Source organism: Thamnophis sirtalis, unplaced genomic scaffold (genome assembly GCF_051295495.1).
Source record: "Thamnophis sirtalis isolate CommonGarterSnake01/CBP01778 unplaced genomic scaffold, rThaSir2_p1.2 scaffold_7, whole genome shotgun sequence".
Classification (NCBI taxonomy): domain Eukaryota; kingdom Metazoa; phylum Chordata; class Lepidosauria; order Squamata; family Natricidae; genus Thamnophis; species Thamnophis sirtalis.
The window spans coordinates 2,933,793-2,952,573 of NW_028261387.1; the positions used below are offsets into that span (position 1 = coordinate 2,933,793).

At 41.3% G+C, this 18,781-nt stretch overlaps 1 protein-coding gene across 7 annotated transcripts in view; it reads right to left on the reverse strand.

Annotated features, from left to right (window-relative positions):
• Nucleotides 1-18,781, reverse strand: part of NTNG1 (netrin G1) — a 266,043-nt gene that overhangs the window by 144,503 nt on the left and 102,759 nt on the right. For all 7 annotated transcript variants that reach the window (XM_087719216.1, XM_087719210.1, XM_087719212.1 and 4 more), the window contains exon 3: nt 10,755-11,392. In XM_087719216.1, coding sequence (XP_087575342.1) covers nt 10,755-11,392 — 638 coding nt within the window. The remainder of the gene's footprint in view (nt 1-10,754; nt 11,393-18,781) is intronic.

Consider the following 18,781-nt stretch of genomic DNA (forward strand, 5'->3'; position numbering starts at 1 on the left):
GGAGGGAGAGGCAAAGACACACAGAGAGAGAGAGAGAGAGAGACTCACACAGAGAGAGAAAGAGAAGAGAAAGAAAGGAAGAAAGAAATAAAAAAGAAAGAAAGAAAGAAAAAGAGTGAGAGAGAGATGAAAGAAAAAAAGAAAAAAGGGACAGAGAGACAAAAGGAAGGAGAGAGAGAGAGAGAGAGAGAGAGAGAGAGAGAGAGAGAGAGAGAACACATGGCCGGCAAGCCACTCCCACCAGATCACATGGCCAGCAACCCACTCCTACAAAGGAGGCCACACCCACAAAGTAGGTTCCAATTTTTTTTTGAAACCCACCACTGGTAAACATTCATGACTATTAATAGCAATAGCACATATTTATTTATATGCAAAATTCCTTAGTTACCTTATAGTAAACCTTTTCAGAGTAATATTCAGTGTTAATATTTTAAAATCCATATAGTGCATATAATGTAGGGAGATGGTCAACAGAATTATACTCACAGGTGCTGTGGTTTATTTATTTAAAATATTTATACAGTCTCCCATCTTATACCAAACTCCAGGTGGCTCCCAATCAAGAATTTAAAAACATCAATAATAAAATAAGGTAAAAATCTTGTTTAAAAATGTTAAAATCATAAACATTGGAAAACCTGGCACCGTCAAGCTTCCCATACGCAGTTGGAATACCACCAAATGCATCCATTTTGATCTCCAAAATTATTTGGAGGGGAAAAAATTCAGGAGCTCGCCAGATGTTGTAAGATGATCTGATCATCACTTTCCATTAATTTCTTATGAGTGTAGCTACTTATGATGTAGCTGTTTTTCCATTGTGGATCTTGCGTTACAATCTATTGTTGTGTGTAAAAAAAAAAGATAGGGTTAGGGTTATACATAGTTATAGATGCCAGTTAGACTTTTCTTTAACACCCCCATGCGAAAATGCCCTTAGGCCTGGGTATGATTTGGAAACTAGATTAATTGAGGATGGAGGTTGTGGGTTGGTTTCCGAACATTTTGTTACCAGGCTTGGTAACATCACAAGAAATATCACAAGACCCTGACCCAGTGGTGAAATTCAAAAAGTTTTGCTACCGGTTCTGTGGGTGTGGTTTGGTGGGCATGGCAGGGGGGGGGATACTGCAAAATCTCCATTCCATACAAAATTTTAAAATATGATTACTGTTCTGACCCCCTCCTCCGTCCAGTAACGAATGCCGAGACAAGCTTAACTGGAATGTACTTTAACAGCAAGACACCAAAACCTCAGTGGCTGAAAGCCAAGCAAAACAAACAGATAAGGATCTTGGCAGCAACTCAGACAAACTCAGGCAGCAATAAACACAGATAAGGCTTGGCAGCAATCCAGCCTGCCAAGTTCACAGTAATATCCTCCGACATTCAATCCTGCGTTGACTTCTGCAAAGAGGGCCGTGTGCACAAGTAGCTTTTTATAGTCTGGAGAGGAGCCTAATGACCACCAGCTGAGTGCAATCACCTCCTGTAATTGCATAATTGTTCCTGACGCCTAGTAGCTCTTCGATGGCGTGCATCCAGGAACAACTCACTGTTGGCATCCGGCTCACTCTCCCTTGTCTCCTCCCCATTGGTCCAAGGCTCAGGTGCCTCCTAGTGGCCAACCAGCCTCTCTGCGCCCTGCTCAGAGTCGGAACCCTGTCCAGGGTCCTCCACATCCTCTAGAGCCGACTCAGAAGGCCCCTCACTGTCAGAGTCTGGTGGCAGCTCCAACGGCACCTGCTGGGCCACAACAAATTACTAAATTACATACAGACTGTAATGTAGCATTTTGCAATGCATGCATTGCTCAAGAAAATCAGGCCAATTTTCCAGGATTTTGTACTTTTTCACTTGGAACCTTGCAGATTGTTCTCTTTTGTCTCTTGGTATGTATGCAGGGACAGCTTGAGAACACAAGCAGATATTTTATGATATTCAAGATCTTAAAGAGATTCAAAGTCAAACCAAATAGTTAGCAATAACCATATTTAAGTGTACTGTATTAACTATGACCGAACTTGATATAGAGGTTTTCAGATCAACAATCAAATAACAATAACACGGATAGTTATGCCATCAAAGTGAAATCCTAAACCAAAACCACAAATTGCTAGATCCCAAATTTTATCTTATATCCAAAAAAAAAAAGAATGCCAGTTGAATTAAATATAGTTATTAATATACATTAATAGGTAGTTAATGTCAGTGAATGCTTAAAGTGTATAAAACTCCAATACTAATCAAGCAAAGCAGGAACAAAATAATTATGCTGTTTGCTTTCTGTGGCCTTTGACACAGAAGTAAGGGGGAAAGTATATGAAAGTTATCCCATAGAACTTACTAGCTAAAGAAACTCCTTTTCAATGCAATGAAAATAAGAGTCATTGTTCATTTAATATGCAATTTACTTTTGTCAATTAACTGTTCCCCCCCCCCCCATATTTGTCTAATTTACACTGCATTTCGGCTGCATTCTGATGATAAACACCCCATCTCTTCCATTGTTGTTTATTCGAGTTTCATTTGCTTTTGTTGCATGCTTATTAAGATAATAAAAAAAAGAGGAAACGTGGAGGTTAGCAGTTTCAGCAACTTCACTGTGCTACCTTTATTTGAGAAACCTAATAATCCTCATCAACTAATTCCGACTTACGAAAAGCCCTGCTTCACTAAATCAGGACTGTTTCCTCAAGTGAATAACAGACAAGAGTGCCAGTCCCTTAATTAAAGGGAGCCTCTCTTCATCTTGATCTTGTTTTAATTTACAGGGTACCACTACAATAATATCACTAATGGAAGGTACATTACAGGGCATCAAGTAGCATTAACTGTATTAAATTATAGCACTTGTGTTAATTAACTTCGGGAGTAAGATGGTCGTAATGGCTAAAAAGGTCCACTAATGTATTAATAAAATCTGGATGGGTGAGAATAGGAATGGAGGCAAGGAAAGGCTTCTTTTCATTATAAATCACAAATAGGAACTTTTTTAAAAAAAATAAAAAATAAAGCTTAGCAATGAAGATAAACATTCCATTATCTGTATTTTGCAGTCCTTGGATATGCTGCATCAGTTTAAGAGTTTACTTAAAATGCTTGGATGGAAAACATTTATAAAGAATGCGCAAAAGGTTTTTTACATGAAAAGAGCTGCATACTGACCCAGATATTCCTATGACATACATAGTGATCAGGTTAGATGTAACATTAAACTGTTGCTTAGCAATAGCACTTACACTTATGTAGCAATAGCAATAGCAATAGGAGTTAGACATATATACCGCTTCATAGGGCTTTCAGCCCTCTCTAAGCGGTTTACAGAGTCAGCATATCGCTCCCACAGTCTGGGTCCTCATTTCACCTACCTCGGAAGGATGGAAGGCTGAGTTAACCTTGAGCCGGTGAGATTAGACCCGCTGAACTGCAGATAGCAATCAGCTGAAGTGGCCTGCAGTGCTGCACCCTAACCACTGCGCCACCTTGGCTCTGTAGCACTTCACAGTGCTTTTATAGTCCTCTCTAAGCGGTTTACAGAGTCAGCACATTGCCCCCAACAATCTTGGTCCTCATTTCACCGACCTCGGAAGGATGGAAAGCTGAGTCAACCTTGAGCCGGTGAGACTCGAACTGCTGAACTGCAGGAAGCCAGCAGTCAGCAGAAGTAGCCCGCAGTACTGCATTCTAACCACTGTGCTACCATGGCTCAGTTTAATATCGGCTCCTTTTCCTTTCTACTAATGGTGCAAGTCTCTTCTAATTGGTTTCTCATTTAGCCGTTCTAATGCTATACGGCATTAGACTGTATCGGCTTACGACATTTGTTAAGTGAGGTTTGCTTCATTTTACGACCTCTCTTGCCACAGTTGTTAGTCAGTCAGCTGAAGTGGCCTGCAGTACTGCACCCTAACCACTGCGCCACCTCGGCTCTTCTACAAACAACAATGTAAGCAAACAATATAAGCAAAAGGTAAAGATTCTTCCAGATGTCACACCATCATATAGATAACAAGGACAGTATCCAGGACTGAAAGCCTGCTTAAGATTTTATCAATGAAAGACAGGATACAGGAGTTGAAATGAAGGAGGGGGCATACCGAGAGGTGCTTTATCAGTACCAGCTACTTGTAAGAAGATGACCAACAACAACAACAACAAAAAGGAAATCACAAATATAATCTGCTAGCATAGGATTACCTGGCAGATAACGATGTATCTAATCCTTTATAGTGTATGTATTGGTGTAACAGGCATCGGATAAAAGCTTCTCTGCTATCCACTCTAATTTTTAGAGCGAGTGGAGCAACATTTTTGTTGTTGATTGTGGTGGTAGTTTTGGTAAATTCTATTTTGGAGAGCTGATTGTTTTTTTAAATGCTGCAATTCTCCCTCCCTCTCTCTCTCTTCCTACCTTGCTTCCCCTTTTCTCTGTTAACTTTTATGAGAAAATGGTCACTTCAGAATTCAGATGAAAAGCTGAATCCCTTGCATTTGGAAGGTGTTGGGGTTTGGGGTAATTAAGCTTCCTCTGCCATTTAATTCTGTCTTACGGATTTGTGCTCTTGTATGGAGCATTGATTGTGTCACACCAAATGCTTTAACCTAAATAAATGAACTAGGGGGCAGTGCAGTGGTGGGATTCAGGCAGTTCGCACCTATTCGGGAGAACCGGTTGGTAACTTTCTAAGCAGTTCAGAGAACCGGTTTTTGGAAGAAATCTCCTTTTGTTTTTCCCCCCACTTTACAGGGCTAATCCTATAAGGAAGGCAGGAAGGAAACATTCTGGTGTTGTTTCTAGTCTAATCTTTATTGCCCTGCTTACAGAAACTGCCTCTCCGTTTAACCCTTATTACCATTGTAACAGCTAAAGCGAAGCGCCCATCGACCTGAGTGACCTTGAGTTGGCCACGCCCACCCAGTCACAGACCACCAAGCCACGCCTACCCAGCTGGTCATTAGGGCAGAGGACCGGTTGTTAAATTATTTGAATCCCACCACTGATATTAAATATCTGCATTGTCTAAAATCATCCTCCACACCTGATTCAGACTTCCTGCTACCAGATTGTCTGTAAGATGTGTTAAAAAATGGTCAAGATAATGACTGGGGTGTGATTAAAACATTACCCATTTTTTAGGTGCAACACACATGCAATGCCTTTTGAGAGCAGGCAAAGTTTTGCTTATATGATTGTGACTACCATTTTGACTCTATAGTCACCCTCCATGGGCATCCCTGAACCCATGGTTGACACTGATGGAAAGTATAGAAAGCAGTGATGGGATTCAGCCAGTTCGCACCTATTTGGGAGAACCGGTTCTTAACTTTCTAAGCAGTTCGGAGAACCGGTTGTTGGAAGAAATCTCCTTTTGTTTTTTCCCACTTTACAGGGCTAATCCTGTAAGGAAGGCAGGAAGGAAACATTCTGGTGTTGTTTCTAGCCTCATCTTGATTGCCCTGCTTACAGAAACTGCCTCTCCGGTTAACCCTTATTACCATTGTAACAGCTAAGGTGAAGCTCCAATTGACGTGAGTGATGTCAAGTTGGCCACACCCACCCAGTCACAGACCACCAAGCCACGCCTACCCAGCTGGTCATTAGGGCAGAGGACCGGTTGTTAAATTATTTGAATCCCACCACGGGGGCAATGGTTCTCTACTTTTGGTTCATGGACTCCTAGGGGGCCATGATGTCATTTTTTTTATTTATTAAGATTTATAGGCCGCCCTTTTCCCTGAGGGGACTCAGGGCGGCTTACAATCACAAGGGAGGGGGGTGCAGTATCAAAAAACAAAACAAAATGTGAACAAAGGAAAAATAATAAAACACAACTTTCGTTCAGCAATCAACACTCGGGCGGGTAAATTGGGAACCTATCCCCAGGCCTGCTGGGAGAGCCAGATCTTGAGGGCTGCGCGGAAGGTCTGGATGGTGGTGAGGGTACGGATCTCGACGGGGAGATCGTTCCACAGGGTCGGAGCTGCAACAGAAAAGGCTCTCCTCCGTGTAGTCGCCAGTCGACATTGACTGGCGGATGGGATTCGGAGGAGGCCCAGTCTGTGCGATCTAATTGGTCGAAGGGAGGTAATCGGCAGAAGGCGGTCTCTCAAGTACCCAGATCCACTACCATGGAGTGCTTTAAAGGTGGTCATCAGTACCCTGAAGCGCACCCGGAGACCGTCATTACAGGTGTGTGTGTGTGTCCATGAAGGCTTGAAGAAATACTATGACTTAAACTTGAATTAAATCTTGGTGGTCCATGGTCAGGGTCCATGGCCACAAAAGGTATTTAAGGGGGGGGGGGGTGAAGAAAAATTTGAGAATCACTAGACTAGGGAAATACCATTGAGCTCTGCTATAGATTTAAGAGAGCCGAGGTGGCGCAGTGGTTAGGGTGCAGTACTGCAGGCCGCTTCAGCTGACTGTTATCTGCAGTTCAGCGGTTCGAATCTCACCGGCTCAAGGTTGACTCAGCTTTCCATCCTTCCGAGGTGGGTGAAATGAGGACCCAGACTGTGGGGGCGATATGCCGACTCTGTAAACCGCTTAGAGAGGGCTGAAAGCCCTATGAAGCGGTATATAAGTCTAACTGCTATTGCTATTGCTATTTTCCCAAACCTAAAATACTTTTGGATGGGAAGAATTTTCCATCAAAATACTGCTTTGAAATATACATAAGTTGCTTGCCTTTGACAGGCAGAGAATGATAAAATATGATATAGGGTAATATTGATGCAACAGGTACGAATAGGGTACCAAAATAACTATTAGTCAAACAATAGTTATGCATTTAAAGAACAGTTATGAACCCAAGAGAACTTTACTGTTTTGACATTTCAAATTAATAACTGTTAATACATGCCAGAAAAAGGGCAGGGAGAATGTTAACTAGGACCGCAGCTATTTTTTCCCCAGTCTGAATTATTTCTTCTCATTAAAAACACATTTGCACTAAGTGCCTGTGTTGATAGGTTCAAATCAGAATACGTTCCTGCTGTATGCTTGATATGCTATGTGATTAAAAAAAAAAAACCTGAACGGAACATATGCAAATGTACTATTAACATCTACACATTAAATAGCTTTTTTCTCTCTTAGCAGGAGGAGAAGAAAATCTTCCATTTTTCTTATGCTGAAATGGACAGCTCCATGTGCCAGAAACCTTGACATCAGGTGTCATCCATTTCACTGGTAAAATATCATGAAAATCTTTGGGAAAAAGGCAATTATTTCTACTTCTGGCAAGGGAAACATGTCACAATACAGCCTCAGGATAAAGTGGACGTTATTGTTTCTATGACCACAAATAGCTTTCTCCAATCAGGTACATACACTGCAAAAATCTCCATTCCCACCCCATTCCAGGGAAGGCTACTGCAAAATCCCTATTCCCTCCCCACTCTGGGGAGAGCCAGAGGTGATATTTGCTGGTTATCTGAACTACTAAAAATTTCCACTACCCCCAAGAAAACATGAACTGGGATCTGAAAGAGACACCTATAACAATAGAAAAAGAAAGGAAGGGAAGAAGGAAGGAAAGGAGGGCAGGAAGGAAGTAGAGAATGGAGGGACGAAGGAAAGGAAAAGAGTGGAGGGTAGAAGAGAGAGGAAGAGAAGGAGAGAAAGTAGGAGAGGAAGAAGAAGTGTGGAGGAGAGGTAAGGGAAGAAGAAAGAGGTAAGGAGAGGTGGGTGAAAGGGAGAGGAAAAGAGGAAGAGGAGGGAGGAAGAGAAAGAAAGAGAAGGAGAAGAAAAAGGGTAGGAGTAGGGAAGAGGTAAGGGAAGGAAGAAGGGGATGGAGAGGAGGAAGGAAGGAAGTAGAGAAGGAAGGGAGGGAGAAAAGAAAAGAAAGAGAAAACAAGGTTGTGTCTTAGCAGGTGCGAAGGATGGTAAACAAAGCATTTTAAACTATACCTTATAACCTTTCAAGTGGAATAATAATAATATAAGAATGGCAAAGAAAAAGAATAATTATGTGAATGTATATCCATAACTGTATGTAAGAGAATAAATGACAGTAAAAATATAAAGCATAATATAGGTAAATAATATTTGGTCATAAGTAGCTAAGTTTAAATAATTAAAGAAATGTATATAAAAATGGATAACGAATAAGGAGATTATGAACGAAAGATAGAAATGTATAGTAGGGAAAACACTAACTGCAAAGAAACCGATTCGGAACTGCTGTATGATATACGATGGAACTTATTGTTCCTATGTTGTTTTTAAGTTATGTGTTTGTTTCTGTTGATGTGCTTATGTGTTTAAAATATACAAAAAATTATCACATAAAAAAAAATCCGCTACCGGTTCTCCAAAACTTGTCGGAACCTGCTGAATTTCACCCCTGGTAATAGATATAGATACCATTAAACTTTGGAACTAGGCTGCTTATACAATAGTGGTTTCATCTGTCAAGAAAGCATCAGTGTTTAGATGTGATCCATAAGACTATGATCATACATTAAGACTGGTCTCCAATCACCTATGGAAGCCGCAGTGACTGCTGACTACATTTTTTGGATATGAATATGCTCAGCAAAAAAATCTTTCCTTGTACATATTCAGCAATCAAAAATGCTTCAAGATTTCCTCAAGTTTACAAATGATTGCAAAACAATCTACTCTTTGTAGATAAAAGAAATTCTGCAAGGAAGTCTGTGGCAAAATTGTCGACTGGATTCTTGCATGCATGGTTTTTGAGACAAGAATGCAGACAAAAATGCATGATCTAACACATACCTACCATAGATAAGATCAAACCGATGGCTTGTCTAGTTAAGTTATGAATTAACCTTATATATATAATTCTTGCATAGCATGACTTACTACTATGCATATAATTTTATGGTTACTGAATTTTGTGACAGTCATTTCCACTTTAAATGCAGCAGGACAAGGATTGAATATACTGGAGATATATCAGCCTCTTAGCTAAAAATTAGCCAGCTAGCGACTTTTGCAGACAAATATAGATTGCTCCTAAATATAGGAGATCTCAGGGAACTATGGTAATCCCTACAGGGGCTTAATTTTAAAAATCACTACATTTAGTTTTTGTTTTCCACTGGTATCATAAAATTCCAGATGCTGCAGCAATTACTGCAATCTTAAAGTATGAATCATTTGGTTCATTAGAAGGAAAAAAAAACAGTGATGAGGAAAGTAACAAGCTTACTAGATTAATAAAACAGCAAATTTGCTTTCAAATGATCGCATGTGTCTGGGTCAACGCACTGCAGCAGGGAAGCGAAGCCTAATTGTCAAAGATTCATAATTACATTTTTCCACGAATGACTTATAATAAGAAGGAACCTATCTTTTCATGCGCGGTTCTACACAACAGATGTTTGAATAGGGTTGCTCTGTGTGTGCTTGTGCCTTAGTTATCTTGTTATTCCAATGGTTCCAACCTGTGATCTAGATCAGGTTCCAACCTGTGATCTAGACCAGGCATCTTCCATTTTTCTTATGCTGAAATGGACAGCTCCATGTGCCAGAAACCTTGGCATCAGGTGTCATCCATTTCACTGGTAAAATATCATGAAAATCTTTGGGAAAAAGGCAATTATTTCTACTTCTGGCAAGGGAAACATGTCACAATACAGCCTCAGGATAAAGTGGACGTTATTGTTTCTATGACCACAAATAGCTTTCTCCAATCAGGTACATACACGGCAGAAATCTCCATTCCCACCCCATTCCAGGGAAGGCTACTGCAAAATCCCTATTCCCTCCCCACTCTGGGGACAGAGCCAGAGGTGAAAACTTTGGCCATTATTGTCATGTATGAAGGTCAAATGTCTCCCAAAAGATTGCTGTTGTGAGAACATGGACATTAAGAAAGAAAAAAAAAAAACAATGGCCTAAGGTTCATTCATGTACAGTAATTGTAACTGGTGTTCCACTTGGTATCATTAGACTGAGAGATCAATAAATTAAAAGTGGTCCTCAACTTACAACCATTCATTTAGCAACTGTTCGAAGCTACAATGGCGCTGGAAAACGTGACTTACAGCCAGGACTCGCGTTTACAACCGTCACAGCGTCTCCGCAGTCACGTGATCAAAATCCGGGTGCTTGGCAATCGACATGTATTTACAATAATTGTCTGTCTGTCTGTCTGTCTGTCTGTCTGTCTGTCTGTCTGTCTGTCTATCTATCTATCTATCTATCTATCTATCTATCTATCTATCTATCTATCTATCTATCTATCATCTATCCATCCATCCATCCATCCATCCATCCATCCATCTATCATCTGTGTCCTATCTCTCTCTCTCCCTCTCTCTCTCCATATCTCTCTCTCCCTGCCTGCTTATCTATCTATCTATCTATCTATCTATCTATCTATCTATCTATCTATCTATCTATCTATCTATCTATCTATCTACACTATATTGCCAAAAGTAGGCAATCATTTGCTAACCCATCCACATAATCAGACTCAGTTGTGAGCGAATACTTTTGGCAATATTGTGTGTGTGTGTGTGTGTGTGTGTGTGTGTATGTATCTATGTATGTATCTATGTATGTATCTATGTATGTATCTATCTATCTATCTATCTATCTATCTATCTATCTATCTATCTATCTATCTATCTATCATCATCTGCAAAAGGTTGTATACATTTCAAACCACAATAGTTCAATAATTCCATTTAGAAAGGGAAGGGAAAAGGAAAGAAAAGAGGAAGTTAATACGATCGGAAGAAAAACGCACATCCACTTCTTTATGTTCTCTTACCTTCCAACTACTTTTATATCGGAGATTGCATAAAAGTAGCGTGTCATGTGCTGTGGATCCACATATAATTCCCCAGTTGCTGGCCTGAGCAGTCTTATCCTCAAGTCTGTGATAGTAAAGAAATCTCTGAGGTTCTTGGTGGTGTCGAGCTGCCCATAGAGAGAAGCCATATTATGAAGCCGGGGCCCAGCGAAGAATGCAAATCTGTCCTTAATCTCAAAGTGGAGGATCTTACTGTTGGCCATGTACCCCGTGGAATATTCTTCTGTGCAAATGATTTCTAGGACTGTCTGCTGAGATAAATCCCTCACTGTTTTTGGTTCCATGTTAAAAGCATTTAGACAATCTGTAGCATAATATTGGTACGGTTGCCACGTCCGACCATAGTCGAGGGACTTCTCCAGGATCATTAGGTCTGGGCGGCCGGATTCAAAGGTGATGACTATGTTGTCGGTGAGTTCGACCGTTTTGTTCCAAAACAGGGTAATGTTCACTTGGAGAGGCTTTGGGTAACCTTTCCATGTGGTCGACTGCCAAAAGGTGTAGGGATGCCTTCCTTCGGCATCAAACATCAGTTCAGGTGGATGTGCCAGTTCATCAATGGTTGCATCACACTCATTGCACATGTAGGGATTCCCCTGGAAAGAAGGGGGGGAAAAACAGCTGTAAGAAGTGTGGTCGCCAGGGTAAAAGAGAGAGTTTGACTGGTTCCCATTATCAATAGCCATAGAGTTATCTACCGCTTCACAGTGCTTTTACAGCCCTCTCTAAGCAGTTTACAGAGTCAGCCCCCAACCATCTGGGTCCTCATCTTACTGATCTCGAAAGGATGGAAGGCTGAGTCAACCTTGAGCTGGTCAGGATCGAACTGCTGGCAGTTGGCAGAGTTAGCCTGCAATACTGCATTCTAAACACTGAGCCACCAGGATGGAAAATGAGAAAGGGAATTAAGAGAGGAAGGAAGGAAGAGCGGAAGGAAGGAAGGAAGGAAGGAAGGAAGGAAGGAAGGAAGGAAGGAAGGAAGGAAGGAAAGAGGGAGGGAATAAAGGAAGGAATAGCAAAAACACTTATATACTGCTTCACAGTGCTTTTACAGCCCTCTCTAAGCAGTTTACAGAGTCAGCCCTCAACCATCTGGGTCCTCATTTTACTCATCTTGAAAGGATGGAAGGCTGAGTCAACCTTGAGCTGGTCAGGATCAAACTGCTGGCAATTGGCAGAGTTAGCCTGCAATACTGCATTCTAAACACTGAGCCACCAGGATGGAAAATGAGAAAGGGAATTAAGAGAGAAAGGAAGGAAGGAAGGAAGGAAGGAAAGAAAGAAGGAAGGAAGGAAGGAAGGAAGGAAGGAAGGAAGGAAGGAAGGAAGGAAGGAAGCAAGCAAGCAAGCAAGCAAGCAAGCAAGCCATGGTAACATTTTTCAAGAACTAGGAAGGCAAAGAATTGGGCATAATCTTCAGCTTGTAAACAAGGGGAAAAAAAGAATTATAGATATATGGAAAAAGATACACTTGGAAAATTATGGTTAATGTTTGCTGAAATCTCAAAAGTTTCAAAGATAATAACAGCATTCAGTGAATGAAAACTGGACCTCAGTGTTCTGGATAGCTTTTGGTCCAACCCATGAATATAAAATCCAAATTATGCATAATATTTTTTTTTAAAAGATGGTGAAACATAGGGGAGGAACATGAGCTTAGCATTAAAGCACATATTTCGTATGCAGAAGATAATAAGTTCAATCTTTGGTTTCTCCAAGTACAGTTGAGAAAAATATGTTTTGAAACTACGGAAAGTTGCTATCGATATTGACTTAGAAGAGGGCAACTTCTGCTTTTCTTATGACAAATAGCAAAATTGGTTATTCTCAGCATAGAAATCGAATTACTTGGGTTCAGATTCTATTTTACTTTCTTCTCAGATTTCTGACAATAAGAAACCAAAGTCCAGCTGTGCTTAAGTACTGATAAATTCTACTGATTCCAGGAGCAAAAACGGAATTTATTTTGGCAGGATTATAATAGTGTTTCTACCAAATCTAGTTATGTCCAGGATCCAATTTTCCCCCATCATCCCTCAGCATTATATCGATGACTATATATTATACTATCCCAGTCTAGTTATTTTACAGCGGTGTTTTTTTACCTTATCAGCCTGGACTTTTCCAATAAAACAAAAGGCCTGATTTATTTATTGGAACAAGAATTGTCTTAGCCTTGCCACTTGCTTCGACAAAAACCTTTCTACACACTTGTGCGCTTAGGAAATGCTGATGTTCCGCTCGGTAAGATTTCAAGAGGAAAAAATTAATATACCCTGAGCAAGCTGCCTATAATCAACTCACAAAGCATGAACAACAATGCAATAACTCTAGATTTGGCTTTAGATGTGTGTCTGAGAGACCGCCTCCTGCCAATTACCTCCCAAAGACCGATTCGATCGCACAGACTAGGCCTTCTCCGGATTCCATCTGCCAGCCAATGTCGGCTGGCCACCCCCCGGGGGAGAGCCTTCTCTGTTGCAGCTCCGGCCCTCTGGAATGAGCTCCCCATGGAGATCCGGACCCTTACGACCCTCCAGGCCTTCTTCCGTAAAGCCACTAAGTCCTGGCTGCTCTGGCAGGCCGGGGGGGCTGTTGAAGTATCCGGCCCCACAGTAACTATGAATGTTGTGTGTATTTTAAACTGTTGTTTGTCTGATTTATTCCCTTCCCCTTTGTATTGTAAGCCGCCCGGAGTCCTCCAGGAGTGGGCGGTGTTATATATGCAAATGTTAGAGGAGTGTTGAGTATGCAAATAACTGGGGGGAAGGAGTGTTATATATGCAAATGTTCCCTGTTACCAGCTCTCTGATTGGCTGGTCATTTGACAGTTGCTTTGGGCTCGAGTATAAATACCCTGACAGTTGCAGGGACGTTTTGAATCGCAGTCATCTCGCAATAAACATCTTACTCTCTGATTCCATGGCTCCTGCGTCTTTCCCTCACAACACACAATATTCAACAGGCGGCATACAAGATTAATAAACTAACTCAACTAACTAACTGTGTTCCTTCACAGAAAGGATATTGCTTATCAACACAGTTCATATAAATGGTTCCTTCTAACTCAAATGGGTTGACGCCTATCATAAGACGATGTGGGAATTCCTTTCTAAAACAATGCCAGTTATACAATCTCCTTTTTCCTTTGTCCCTTGGCTTCTAATATATCATTCCTAACATGGGGCTCTTTGTGGATGTCTTCCTGTAGCTGTTCTCTACAAACCATCTTGTGGTGCTGCATACCACAAGCTTAGAGACCTGGTCCAGATATCTGCTCCCATATTAGCTGCTACGGGCTAGCAAACTACTTGACGCAACCCCTTCCTCTCTCTCCCTCCTCCTTGCAATCCCGCAGCGGCTTCTTCAATTTATCAAGGGCCAGGTAATCTGCCACTTGATGAGGTAGGTGATGACAAGAGCTCAGCCTGGATGGCAGCCTGAGGTGGTAGCCGGAGATATGAACTTCGTGTTTATATATAATCTCACCAATAAATGAGCAGCTTTGCCTGCAGCTTCTTCCTCCGTGGCAAGGTGAAAGTGAATTATTCTCCTCTTGACCTTTCCCCACATTAACTTGAGTCGCTGCCACTTTTGCCTTCTACTGCAAAAGGCCATCTCTGGAGACTGGGAGTAGAGCTTGAGTAGAGCTGTTCCACGAGCATTACAGCCGGCTCAAAATCCCTGTCTCTTAAATCATCCGTGTATCAATCAGATCGGCTGCTTCTGGCAGCTCAAATCCAATGGATTTCAAACGGTGACACATGGCTACAGTTTAATGCCGGCCTTGTAAGTGGCACAAGCACAGCACAGGCTCTGTGACACTTTAAAGAACCCCACAGTCTTACGGATAGATCTGGGAGGGGAATGAATTTGCTCCATTTAAAGGTACAAGTCAATTGTGGGCCAGCATGTAGGAAATGCAAGACACAGAACAAGTGAAAACTTGTTCCCCAACTGGTATGGCTTGACAATAGCAATAGCAATAGCAGTTAGACTTATATACCGCTTCATAGGGCTTTCAGCCCTCTCTAAGCAGTTTACAGAGTCAGCATATCACCCCCCACAGTCTGGGTCCTCATTTCACCCACCTCGGAAGGATGGAAGGCGGAATCAACCTTGAGCCGGTGAGATTTGAACCGCCGAACTGCAGAACTGCAGTCAGCTGAAGTAGCCTGCAGTGCTGCATTTAACCACTGCGCCACCTCGGCTCTTGACGACGTTCCATCCAGGCATATATTCTCATTTCATCCCACAACAAGAAACCTGTGAGTTTGGCTAGACACAGAGCCCAAAATCACCTATGAGATTATGTGGCTGAAGATGGACTTAAACCTGTTTTCATCCTGAAATGAAGGGGGGGGGGGGAGGGATCTCCAAGTTGGAAATGTTTCTTTCTTTCCAGGTTCAAGAGTACTTGAATTCCTTGCAGGAAATCACGGTTCCAATGCCTCGCCCTGTGCTGTTAAAAGAATCTCTGAAGGCCATTGACAATCTCTCTGTAAATAACAGATGTTGCACCATAAGGATTAAAGGCAATATATTTACTTAACTGCTGCACTTGAAGATGCACGATTTTATTGGCTTATGCTGTAACTGGGAAGTGGACACCTCTGTAATTTGGAGAGGGTCTTATGGAAAGTCACAACATGATTAGTTCATTTAATTTTTATTGTATCTATCTATATCTCTATATCTCTATATCTCTATATCTCTATATCTCTATATCTCTATATCTCTATATCTCTATATCTCTATATCTCTATATCTCTATATCTCTATATCTCTATATCTCTATATCTCTATATCTCTATATTTCTATCTCTATCTCTCTCTATCTCTATCTCTATCTGTCTATGTCTATATCTATGTCTATGTCTATATCTATCTATCTATCTATCTATCTATCTATCTATCTATCTATCTATCTATCTATCTATCTATCTATCTATCTAATCAATCTACCTATCTACCTATCTACCTATCTACCTATCTACCTATCTACCTATCTACCTATCTACCTATCTACCTACCTACCTACCTACCTACCTACCTACCTACCTACCTACCTACCTACCTACCTACCTATCTATCTATCTATCTATCTATCTATCTATCTATCTATCTATCTATCTAAATGACTCTCTCTCTCTCTCTCTCTCTCTCTCTCTCTCTCTCTGTGTGTGTGTGTGTGTGTGTGTGTGTGTGTGTGTGTGTGTGTGTGTGTGTGGTGTTCCAGCATAACTCTAGAACACCTTGAACAATTTCAACCAAACTTGGTACACAGATGAACTTACTCTCTGGAGACAAATACTGGGGGAGGGGGGAGACACCCATAGCACCACTAGGGATGTGTGTTCTGTTGTGCCTTTAAATAGCTTCTACTATACAGCCGTAAATGGCTTCTACTGTACAGCGCAGTGGAGGTGCCATGGTAATGGCTTCACAGCATTCAACAAGGGGGGCTCGCTCTGGTAAGGGGGGGAAATCCAACATTAGAAATTACCTTTGGTCCAGAAATTATTTATATGTCAAGGCATGCGTTCTATTACCACTTTTTCTCCACAATTTGTATTTGTTTTCTTTCTGTTACTTTTCTTTGCATTAACTGCATTTCTCTTCACATTATTTGTAAGGGTGGTTTTGGTGCATTTTGATTTATAAAAATAAGTATAAAATGAAAGTATAAATGGGGGGAAAAAACCCACTGATGGATTCTTTTTCAAGAAACGTCCCCAAATTCAGGGTAGTGATTGTGACAACATCTTTGGAAGATGCTGCATTTCCCAAAACTGCTCTTATAGCAATAGCAGTTAGACTTATATACCGCTTCATAGGGCTTTCAGCCCTCTCTAAGCGGTTTACAGAGTCAGCATATCGCCCCCACAGTAGGGGTCCTCATTTCACCCACCTTGGAAGGATGGAAGGCTGAGTCAACCTTGAGCCGGTGAGATTTGAACAGCCGAACTGCAGAACTGCAGTCAGCTGAAGTAGCCTGCAGTGCTGCATTTAACCACTGCGCCACCTCGGCTCTTCAGACCTGGGGAGTCACAATGTTGTATATTGAGCAGTTAAATGAAGTTTCTTCAACTGTATGGCAAGAAGCTCCTTTAATTCCTGCGAGCGTTCATTTTATATCTAAGTGAGAGAAGAAATTGTAGTACAATTAATCTTCTCCTTTCTCACTAATTACTACCAGATATCTTACCACTTCCTTACCTTGGGGTTTCAATGCAGGGTACTCCTGCATTGCCAATAATGGCTTTTACCCATCTCCCTTCAACAAGTCATTGCAAACCATATATATATACAAACGCACACACACTCAAACACACTACAAAAATATTAGTGAATCCTGCCTTCTCTACTGATGATTGTGCCTGATTGAGGGCCTACCTATCCAATTAAACAAAGAACATTTCTCATTTATTTTCATATTTTTATTTCAGCAATGCAAGTTGATATATGTAGTGCTCCCACCTCCTTTATTTCCCCTTATAAAACAACTTTGTGAGATAGGATGGGTTGAAAAAGAACGACTGGCTCAAAGTTATCCTATAAGCTCTCAGCACTGAAGATTAAGTAGAACCTGTTTTTCCCCCCCACATCCTTAATCCAAGATGTCAACATAATATATCACTACGTCTCTCAATGAAACTGCTATACTAGTCACAAAAACACTATCAGGAATTAACAATGTTGTTGTGTTATAAAGTCCTCCTCTGTCCCTATTTTAAAAACATGGTTCATTATTGCAAAGAAAAGCATACAAGTATTAAATAACTAAGACACATTAAAGGCAAAGTTTTAATTCTCACTGATTTTACAAGAGATATACAGCACTTGAAGTATGAGACTTAAAGCACGAACTTTAAGGCAGTCTATTGTCTGGGTAGTGAAGCTGGTGGCCTTCTGATAGTTACAACGCCCATAAGCCCCTCCAGTGGTCATGTTTTTAGAGACTAACAATAACTAAAGTACCAATAGAAGATATCATAGCACACCTAAATAAAGCTTTCCAAATATCTTAAGTAAAGCAAAGTCACACAAGAAGAAAAAAAAGGAATCTATCTATCTATCTATCTATCTATCTATCTATCTATCTATCTATCTATCTATCTATCTATCTATTTATTTAATATATTTATATGCCACCCAATCCCGAAGGACTCAGGGCGGCTTACAAAAAATATAAGAAAAACACATAACGATAAAGAAAACAATTTAAAAACAACAAACACCCTCATACATTCATTCTAGTCGGGGCCGGACCTCAAGAGTGAGGTCAACAGCCCCAGGCCTGCCGGAACAGCCAAGTTTTTACAGCTTTCCTGAAGGCCATGAGAGTGGGTAGGGTCCAGATTTCCAGGGGGAGCTGGTTCCAGAGAGTCGGAGCAGCCACAGAGAAGGCTCTCCTCCAAGGCCCCGCCAGTTGACACTGTTTGGCTGACGGCATCTGAAGGAGGCCCAATCTGTGGGATCTTACTGGCCACTGGGAGGTATGTGGCAGCAGGCGGTCTTGAAGGTATCCTGGCCCTAAGCCATGTAGGGCTTTAAAGGTAATAACCAACACCTTGAATTGAGCCCAGAGACCAATTGATAGCCAGTGCAGTTCACGGAGGACAGGTGTAACGTGGGTGTACCTCGGCACACCCAATATCACCCGTGCGGCCGCATTCTGAACTAGCTGCAGTCTCCGAACGCTTTTCAAGGGTAGCCCCATGTAGAGCGCAATGTTCAATTTAAGGATTGTTAACAGCCACTATGTAGGCAAGAGAAGCAGGAGACTAGCAGTGAGAAGACATGATGAAAACTTCTTAATTTCACAACACCATGGTTTCAAATGAGAGTCTGTGTGCATGCTAAATCTAAACTGATAGGGAATTCCTAGAAGGCATTGACACAAATTGGTCATCAACAGGCGCGTAGAGATAGACAACGTTTACATACCATTCAAAAGAGGCAATAAAACAAGGCTAACAAGG